This window comes from Adiantum capillus-veneris, chromosome 13 (assembly GCF_014529385.1).
Source record: "Adiantum capillus-veneris isolate H3 chromosome 13, ASM1452938v2, whole genome shotgun sequence".
NCBI lineage: Eukaryota > Viridiplantae > Streptophyta > Polypodiopsida > Polypodiales > Pteridaceae > Adiantum > Adiantum capillus-veneris.
The window spans coordinates 46,992,534-47,002,064 of NC_140943.1; the positions used below are offsets into that span (position 1 = coordinate 46,992,534).

Consider the following 9,531-nt stretch of genomic DNA (forward strand, 5'->3'; position numbering starts at 1 on the left):
CCAAAATTGAGCATTATTGTCTATCTATTCGTTGCCTTTATCCAAATGCAACAATCTTGAAGCATGACTCTATGCTTGCCCTCTACCATGGAAAATGCTTGGTCCACAACTTGGGTGGCTTATATTTTGTGTGCTCCTTTTGTGGTGCATGTGCTTGGAAGGTTGAAGGTAGGTCTATACGCACATTTGTAGGTAAGTATTGTTGCTTATTAGGAAAATTCAAATTACTTCCTTTGAGTGATCCGCCAATGGAGCTCAAAGAATTGATGCAAGGTGTTACTACCAAGAGCAAAAAATTTCTTAAACACATCAGATCATATAATAATGTATTGGCTTTTGCTTCTTTGGGTGCTCATGTTGATGAGCAACTTACGCGAGGGAGAGGTGTGTACACTTTTAAAGTTCACGGTGCCATCTACCATAATATTGGGCCCATGACACCGTGCAAAAGAGTGGATCAAATCCCTTGCTTTGCACAATTGTACTTTTTTGATACAGAGAATGAGCTCAACAATAGATTGCATCATGTGCCAGATTTAGATAGAGATTCCTTGCATAGTTTGCAGGCTATGATGCATCGTGTTAACCCATATGCAAATGCCTTTCGGTTTGCTGCTACAACAATGGGGAATGAAGGAATCCCAAACATGAAGATGGTCATTACTGAAAAGCGTACAAATGGTTGGCAATATTTAGCTCCACGTGGATCTGAGGTTGCAGCAATTATGCCAGGGCAAGGAGATGAGAGCAACATCGGCCATCGTGACATTGTATTGCAGTATCGTGATGGGGGGCTTAAAAGGATCTCGAACCTACATCGATCATATATGCCTTTACTATATGTTCTATTATTTCCTAATGGAGAGGATGGGTGGCATCCATATATACCACAAACTCCCAATGAGCAGCAATTTATTACACAAAAACAATACTACACTTTTAGGTTGCAAATTAGGAGTGACACCACAGAATGCCTTTTACGTGGAGGACGATTGTTGCAGCAATACATTGTTGATGCCTACAGTACTATGGAGGAGTCAAGGTTATTATGGTTTAGAAACAATCAAAGATCAATTCTTGCAAAAGTGTATCAAGGCCTTGCAGACATGCTTGCTTCCAGTGACAATGCGCATGGGGTCATGGGTGTTAATGTTGGAAGAAGAATTGTATTGCGCGCCTTCATCTTTTGTGGGGGGGCCTCGATACATGCAACAACTCTATCAAGATTCTATGGCAATTGTACGTGAGAGAGGAAAGCCTGATCTATTTATAACTTTCACATGCAACCCAAGGTGGAAGGAAATAGAAGATGCGTTATTGCCAGGTTAGACTACTTCTGATCATCCTAACTTGACTACACGTGTCTTTCATCATAAATTCAAAGATTTGATGGACTTGCTCATTAAAAGGTCTATCTTTGGAAAGGTTGTTGGACATGTTTGTGTGATAGAATTTCAGAAGAGAGGTCTTCCCCATGCTCATATCTTATTGATTCTTGCATCCGAATATAAGCCGACAGAGATGTGGCATTACGATAGAATGGTTTGTGCTGAACTTCCAGATAAAAATTTATTTCCTGATTTGTATGATGCTGTGAGTCGTTGCAATGTTCATGGTCCATGTGGCGCATTGGATCCAAATGCTCCATGCATGGTAGATCGAAGATGTAGATTCAAATACCCATGTGAGTTTTGTGAATCTACTTCTATTGATGGTGATGGATATCCAAGGTATATGCGGCGAGATGATGGTCAATATGTGGTTCAAAAGCAAGAGAGGCTTGATAATAGATGGATTGTTCCCTATAATCCATTGTTGTCTCTAAGATATAAAGCTCACATCAATGTAGAGATATGCTCAACCATATCAGCAGTGAAGTATCTCTATAAGTATGTGTACAAAGGACATGATAGGGCCACGGTTGTGCTCCAAGATGGAGAAGGTGTTCTTGATGAAATCAAGAGTTATTTAGATGCACGCTATGTATCCGCATCAGAGGCAATTTGGAGAATTTTTGGGTTCTCATTGCATGAGGAAAAGCCTGATATATTGCGTTTGCAAGTGCATCTTCCACAACAGAATATGGTTTCTTTTGGAGACTCTACTGACATATCCGATTTGGTGAATAATGATGATAATAGGAAGACAACACTTACAGAGTGGTTTGTAGCGAATCAACAATATCCAGAAGCAAATGATTTATTATATATAGATTTTCCCTCTGAATGGGTTTGGAACCCCACTAATAAAGTGTGGTCGCATAGGCAAAGAGGTGATACTATCGGGATAATGTACAATGTTGTTCCCAATGCAGGCGATCTTTATTATTTGCGTATGCTGCTTACTATATGCAAGGGTTGTAAATCATTTGAGGAGCTTCGCACTTTCAACGGACAAACCTATGCCACTTTCAAGGAAGCTTGCAGTGCCAGGGGTTTGCTACAAAATGATGATGAATGGTTTATGTGTTTGCAAGAGGCATCATGTATAAGTACCGGCTTGCAACTACGACAACTATTTGTTATGATCTTGGTATTTTGTGAGCCATTATGTCCAGGTACAATGTGGCACCGATTCTCCTTGGAGCTTTCTGAGGATTATGTTTATGATTTGCATGAATGTACAAGTGATGAGGGTGTATGTCATGAGATAGCTAAGAATCAAGCATTATGTAGCTTGGAGTCTCTGCTTCAATCATATGGGAAACGACTTTGTGACTACTCTGGGATGCCCGAAGTAGACCGTTCTGTATTATCCGGATGTGGGAGTGGTTTGATAGCAGAAGAGAGGATGTTCAATGCAAACGAGCAGATGACACTAGCCATTCGTATGGAAGCATCTTTGAATTGTGGACAAAGAGCTGCTTATAATGAAATCATGCAAGCAGTTGACTCATCAAATGGGACAGTTTTTTTCTTGGATGGACCCGGTGGGACTGGGAAGACTTATCTCTATAATGCACTACTTTGTCGTGTACGTGGTCAACAAAATGTCGCTTTAGCATGTGCATCCTCGGGAATTGCAGCTTTACTTCTTAGCAATGGACGTACAACACACTCTAGATTTAAGATACCAATAGAAGTGCATTCTGAATCAACATGCAACATCAAAGTAAATAGTCAACTTGCAGAGCTTTTGAGATTAGCATCATTGCTCATCTGGGATGAGGCTCCCATGGTCCATCGTTATGCTTTTGAGGCCTTGGACAGGACATTGAGATATGTTATGCAAAGTGATGCATTGTTTGGGGGAAAGATGTTTCTCTTTGGGGGTGATTTTAGACAAATTTTACCAGTTGTGCCCAAAGGAAGTCGAGCAGATATTGTTGATGCCTCTTTGTGCCGATCTTATGTATGGAAACATGTGAAGACTTTGAAGCTAATAGAGAATATGCGTGTACTTCATTGTTCCAATGACTTGGTTGAGAGAGACTTTGCAAAATGGGTACTAGACATTGGCAATGGGAATGTATGTCATGGGGATTTACTTGATACTGTAGCATTTCCAAGTAGTATGATACTCGAAGATAACAATGTTCAAGGCCTAATTCACAGTATATATGGTGACTTACAAAATGTCCAAAGACATGCAAGCTTCTTTCGGGACAGAGGTATTCTTGCACCACACAATAAGGATGTTTCCATAATCAATGACTTGGCTATGCATAAAATGAGAGGACTTGACAAAAAATACTTGAGTGCAGATTCTCTGTGTACATGAGATTGTAATGGTGGGTTATATCCAATAGAGTTTTTAAACTCATTGGATCTTGGTGGTGGCTTCCCACCACATTGCTTGCACCTAAAAGAGAATGCTCCAATCATGCTCCTTCGCAACCTGGATCCGAGGCGTGGTTTATGCAATGGGACAAGATTGATATGTAAGCATTTTTATCACAGGGTCATTGAGGCGGAAGTAATCACAGGTTCTCATGTTGGAGACAATGTGTTCATACCAAGGATCGACTTTATCATAAGAGGTTCTCAAGGATTACCTTTTGAAATGAAGCATAGACAATTTCCTGTGAGACTTGCATTTGGAATGACCATCAACAAGGCACAAGGTCAAACACTTGGATTTTTAGGTTTGTACCTTGCTACACCTGTTTTTACTCATGGTCAGCTCTATGTAGCAATGTCTCGCGTGCGCTCTTCTACCGCCATAAAGATTTTTATAGATGGTAGTCAAACATCGATAGAAAATTCAAATGCAAATCCAATGGCTTGCAGCCCAAACATTGTCTACAAAGAAGTGCTAGAGGTCAGAAATGTTTAAGGTATCATACTATCTTTCATCCATGCATTACTCTTTGTCATTAACTTATTGTTAAATGAAGTTTTATATTAATCCTAATTTCTCTTGTTGTTTATAGATGGCCATCTGATCTACAGTCAAATACACAATGGATAGGGTGTCTGAATATATTCGAGGTAATTTGTTAAAACTTTACAAAAAATTGAGCCTCACTTTAAAGTTTAAATGATTAAAGCATACTAATCGTGTTGTATAAAGCATAGATCCACTTTTTTGGAGGGGACCCATACCTGCAAATGATGTTGTCCATATCTTAGAAGACTTTGATGTCATAAGGTATGGCTTTTGAATTATTATTATTTATGTCTTGCAATAGGTTTGGATTTTTCTTAACATACTCTTTCTTTTTTGTAGGAAACACTATTATCCAGCCCATCTATTGGTAGGTCTATATGAGTCCACGTGCTATTTAGGACTCATAGGATACTATCATGTTGCCTTAGAGCTAGATGAGGCAACAGGACGGGGTCATGTCTCTCTTAGAGAGATAGGGTATCAACGGCCCATAAATGCACTACCTTCCTTTGGATTTGAAGCAGAGAATTGGAAAGTGAGAATGTATGTTGTCGATGATACTCCAAGGCGGCTTGGACGAAGTGTGCGATACATTGGGCCCTGGGTGTTCAGAGTGCGAACCCGTGTCTATCGCAAGCTTCGCTTTCAACCTAAATGATGCCTTCTACAATGGGTTTGGTTTGATGGTGATCTCTTTTTGAGGTAAATGATGCCTTTTACAATGGGTTTGGTTTGATGGTGATCTCTTTTTGAGGTTGGGATTCCTTATGTTTTATCCCTTATGTTTCTGATGATTACTCTCTTATCAAGAAGCCTCTTTTTTGCAACAAAACTATTGGCTCTTATTTGAAATGAAAATCATATTGCGCTCTTTGCGCGCGTGTATCATGAACTTATGAATACCATGTGTGTCATTAATTTAATTTGTGTCATAATAAGAACGAGCGAGACCTGCCGGTAGGCCGATAGACGGGTCGCGCAAGCTAGTGTTCTTCAAATTGCAATATTATTATTGTCAATCGGGCGAATGGAGAAGGTAAATATATAAGCGATCACGTTCGTGAAGGGAGGTCTCATTAGGGTTTTTCAGAGAGTGCATCTTCTTCTGGCGAAGGAGGCGGCAGCATGGTGCACGTCAGTTTCTACCGCAACTGTGAGTGGCTTTCTTCTCCTTCTACCTGCGCGGTTTCTCTCCTTTCTATGTTATCGAGAGAGAGAGAGAGAGAGAGAGAGAGAGAGAGAGAGAGAGAGATATCTGTGTGTTTTGTGAGTCTCTGCCTTTTAAGTGCGCGATTATATTTGTGCGTTTTCTGGCTCTATCCCTTCGAAGCGCTTACTTAGTTGATCATCTTCGATCTGGGTATTCAGAGCTACTTCTGATGTCTATGGTCAAGAGCCATGCAATTATATAACTTGACTCGAGCATGGAGTGATCTTTCTTCCGAACTAAATTCTCTGTGCAGATGGAAAGACGTTCAAGAAGCCCCGCCGTCCTTATGAGAAGGAGCGGCTCGATGCAGAACTGAAGCTCGTAGGGGAATATGGACTCCGTAACAAGAGAGAACTGTGGAGAGTTCAATATGCATTGAGCCGTATCCGCAACAATGCCCGAATGTTGCTTACACTCGATGAGAAGAACCCACGCAGAATCTTCGAGGGAGAGGCTCTTCTACGTCGCATGTTCAGATATGGTCTTCTAGATGAAAGCCAAAACAAGCTCGATTATGTTTTGGCATTGACAGTTGAGAACTTCTTGGAACGCCGTCTGCAGACTCTTGTCTTCAAGTCGGGCATGGCCAAATCGATTCATCATGCCCGAGTGCTTATCAAGCAGAGGCATATTAGGTCAGGGTTACTGGTTTTGGCTCTTAATTTGTAGATTAGGGTAGCTGTGTGCTTGAAGATGCAATTTCTCGGTGCTTATGTGAATGATACAAAAATGGTCTTGCTTACATGGCTGGTAATTTTACAGGGTTGGCAAGCAAGTTGTCAATGTTGCCTCTTTTCTGGTGAGAGTGGATTCACAGAAGCATATTGATTTTGCACTGTCGAGTCCCTTCGGTGGCGGTAGACCTGGCCGTGTGAAGAGAAGGAACATGAAGGCTGCCTCTAAGAAGGCTGCTGGTGGTGAAGAGGAGGAGGATGAAGATTAAAGTGACAGAGCTTCTGTTGTTTGAAGTCAAGAAACAAAGAGAGAGACTAGACATTTTTGACTGTTAACTTTTTGAATGAAGGCCTGCTAGCATCAGGCGCTTTTGCTACAATTTTGTTATAGAATTTATCAGATTCTGTCTGCTTCTTTTAGTCTCTTTTTGCTGTTCGTCTCAAAAGTTCTGTCTTTTGGCTTACAAATCCTTCTGGTGGATTTGTAAATTCTAGCTGTAGGCTTATTTAGTACTGTGCTTCTGGTGTTTTTCTCCAATTGCCACTTGCTTTGTATGTTGTTTTCCGAGTAGAGTTAGTTGTTGGGGCAAAGCTATGAGGTAGTTTGGTCTCGTGCAAGTGTTATATCATGTTTTCTGACATTGTTAATGGCTTTTCTGGGCAGAAGACCATTTATTTGTGCTGCCTTTACTGCCTTTGCAAATTGTTACTGAAGTCCAGTGTTGATGAGAGTGTTTTTGGTAAGTCGAAGTACTGTGTAGCTATTCTTGCATTGGGGGAAAAGTTTGTGGTCATTGGTGGTGTAGTTCTGCTATTTGTAGTTGTAGTACCACGAGTGAACTCCAAGTTATGACCAATGTGCTTCACGCCTTCAAATCTCGAGTCACAGCTCTGATGCATGGTATGTCCTCGTATCTGTACTTGGCCTGACTGATTGTTTTCCAGACATGAATAGGCATGACTTATGACATTTGTGCGGGAGTTACACAGCTGAGTGCGGTCAGTGGGTAGGCTAGAATCTGAGTTTTACATGAAGCACTCTCCAAGTGGTGGTGCATTGCAGAGATTAAGAATCTTAAGGGCTCGATCTACTGACACGTTTTGGATGTTATGATTTTTTCCATCTACTTAAGGCGTCTATACTCTTTCTTTCACCTCACTGAAATTGGGTAAGTTTGGTACACCTACTTGTTGTGGATTTGAACATCATAACAATAGTCTCTGGGCAAAGTGATGGACTGAAAAACTCCTATGTCAATTATGAGATCATATTTTGCCAGATCGCATCACAGGTGTTTTGTAACTCCCAATTTCTCTTTTGAAATTGTATCAATCCAATATTGTGAATTTATGGCCATTGATGGCTTGCTGCTATTTGATTCTTTGAATTGAAGTACTACATTATTGGTTCTGCTTAAGCTAATTGTTTGTTGATTCCTGTACCGTGTTTAATTTGATGGTGCACCTAAGCAAGTAAATTAATTCATCGGGATCCTGATGTCATTGCGTTCAAGTGACAATTTTTCCACTTTGCAGTGGAGCTCAGAGAAAATTTTCAGGAGGTCTTATCCAGCAAGATGCTTTAAGGGCATCTACCCACATCACAGTGCAACCTGACTTGAAAGAGTAAGCCAGCTTTAAAGTTGTTTTTCCATGGCCATCTTGAAAGTGAAAAAAGCTTCACTGAGACTTCCGAAACTTGTGTGGTAGCTTGATAAAGACTGACAACTTGAGCAATAACTTGCAGCTTCTTGCAATATTACTTCTACTGAAGTGATTTTTCTTTTCGTTCAGAGTGATACTTTGCAAGCCAAATGTCTAGTTGACATCTTGAACCCATACTTGAGAAGTTTCAGGAAGTCTTTGTGTGTGCAAATATCTCAAGCCACTATCGTGGCAAGATATCTATATATAAGACCCTATTTAAACAAAATGTATGCAGAGGAAGGCAGTGGGGAAAACCTTTTATACACTGGTCATTATAGCATACATTACACCTACAAGGGGCCATACCATGGGACTAACTTTCCCAATCGTGAAATTGGTAAAACCCATTGAGGGCAGCCCGTGAGCCTCGAACCCTCAACATTGGGTTTACGTGGAGGCTTTTGTTGCTTTCTAGAAATAGTCTTTTATTGGGCATTCATGATCTAGTTAGCATAGCTATATTCTTTTTGGGGATGATATTGTCGTGTGTGGGATGCACCTTGGTTGTAACCAACTCAATATTGACAGACTGATTGTTGCTTAACCTCGTGCACATCATAATAAGAATCATGTGGTTGTGCAGTGAGTGAGTGGACATGGCCTTTGTTGGGGGTGATTGTGGCTGCTCCCACTGTAACCATGAAACCTAACCCCCCATACTTTGATTAGTTGTGATCCCTTTTCTCATACACGGTCACTAAAGCTTGTATTGTATTTTATTTAGCTTTTAGCTGGTAAGGGAATTGAGGTGGGCAATGAATTTGCTAGGAGGGCGAGATAATTCTTACCTTGATTTGCTATTCTTTGGTTGGATGTCCAGATGCTCAAAATAAGGGAGGAGGGTGGAGCGATTGACAGCACCAGGGTGATCAATACTCTACATTACAATGCTAATATTACTTGGATCAGGGGTCGAGTAATAAATAATTGATATAAAAATGCTGGGAAGTAGTGCATCAGGGTCGGTTTGGCCGAGTGGTTAAGGCGACAGACTTGAAATCTGTTGGGCTACGCCCGCGCAGGTTCGAACCCTGCAGCCGACGCTAATGCAACGTTTACGTTCTCCTTTTCTTCTCCTTTTACAAGAGCTCAAGCCAAATCCCAAGACCTTTGGTGGCGCTCAATGCTCATATCCCAATGAAAATCAAGATGACGAAATGTTCTAGCAAATGAGATGCTTCGTGTGGACTAATGAGAAAATTTTGTAAACAGTTACAATGCACCTGTCACCTTTTGGTTTTTACTTTTGAAATTTGTTTTTGCAATTTAAAAATATCGCAAATTTTTCGTATTTAAGTTGTAAAAAGGATTTTGCCTTGACCATGGAGCATGGGGAGAGCCACTTGGCAACATTTCATTGGACAGAGAATAAAGGAAAGATGAACGAACGTTGCATGGCAATGCGCGTGGAGTTTGGGAGGTGACACAGCAATGACGGCCGATTCTGTAAGGTCACAAGGAGGAGTAGCACAACAGTCGAATTCTGTAATGTCACGAGAAGGAGTAGACATGAGGAGCAGCAGCAACGGCCGAATTCTGTAAGGTCACGAGAAAGGAGAAGCACACATAGATAGATAGATAGAGAGAGAGAGAGAGAGAGAGAGAGAGAGT

At 41.0% G+C, this 9,531-nt stretch overlaps 2 protein-coding genes, 1 non-coding gene and 1 pseudogene across 3 annotated transcripts; all 4 read left to right on the forward strand.

Annotated features, from left to right (window-relative positions):
- The first annotated feature begins 248 nt into the window (after positions 1–248).
- Positions 249–4,275, forward strand: LOC147443926 (uncharacterized). The gene is made up of 3 exons (XM_086528051.1): positions 249–1,166; positions 1,426–3,610; positions 3,749–4,275. Exons 1-3 carry the CDS (start codon positions 249–251, stop codon positions 4,273–4,275), a joined length of 3,630 nt encoding a protein of 1,209 aa, XP_086384177.1.
- Positions 4,276–4,372: 97 nt separating this feature from the next.
- LOC147443927 (uncharacterized) lies at positions 4,373–4,987 on the forward strand (annotated as a pseudogene).
- Positions 4,988–5,324: 337 nt separating this feature from the next.
- Positions 5,325–6,633, forward strand: LOC147443928 (small ribosomal subunit protein uS4z-like). The gene is made up of 3 exons (XM_086526718.1): positions 5,325–5,482; positions 5,793–6,174; positions 6,302–6,633. Exons 1-3 carry the CDS (start codon positions 5,455–5,457, stop codon positions 6,480–6,482), a joined length of 591 nt encoding a protein of 196 aa, XP_086382844.1. The 5' UTR covers positions 5,325–5,454; the 3' UTR covers positions 6,483–6,633.
- A 2,248-nt stretch (positions 6,634–8,881) lies between these two features.
- TRNAS-UGA (transfer RNA serine (anticodon UGA)) lies at positions 8,882–8,963 on the forward strand. Its single transcript has one exon. It is a non-coding gene; the product is annotated as a tRNA-Ser (tRNA).
- Positions 8,964–9,531: the final 568 nt, after the last annotated feature.

What these genes read in the sequence shown, in the direction of transcription:
- LOC147443926 (XM_086528051.1), top strand. Translation starts at nt 249, where the DNA reads ATGGAGCTCAAAGAATTGATGCAAGGTGTTACTACCAAGAGCAAAAAA. An exon ending in TTAATGTTGGAAGAAGAATT is followed by an intron (nt 1,167 to 1,425) that starts GTATTGCGCGCC and finishes ATCTTTGGAAAG; the next exon opens with GTTGTTGGACATGTTTGTGT. An exon ending in AAGCTTCTTTCGGGACAGAG is followed by an intron (nt 3,611 to 3,748) that starts GTATTCTTGCAC and finishes TATATCCAATAG; the next exon opens with AGTTTTTAAACTCATTGGAT.
- LOC147443928 (XM_086526718.1), top strand. Translation starts at nt 5,455, where the DNA reads ATGGTGCACGTCAGTTTCTACCGCAACT. An exon ending in CGTCAGTTTCTACCGCAACT is followed by an intron (nt 5,483 to 5,792) that starts GTGAGTGGCTTT and finishes TTCTCTGTGCAG; the next exon opens with ATGGAAAGACGTTCAAGAAG. An exon ending in ATCAAGCAGAGGCATATTAG is followed by an intron (nt 6,175 to 6,301) that starts GTCAGGGTTACT and finishes GTAATTTTACAG; the next exon opens with GGTTGGCAAGCAAGTTGTCA.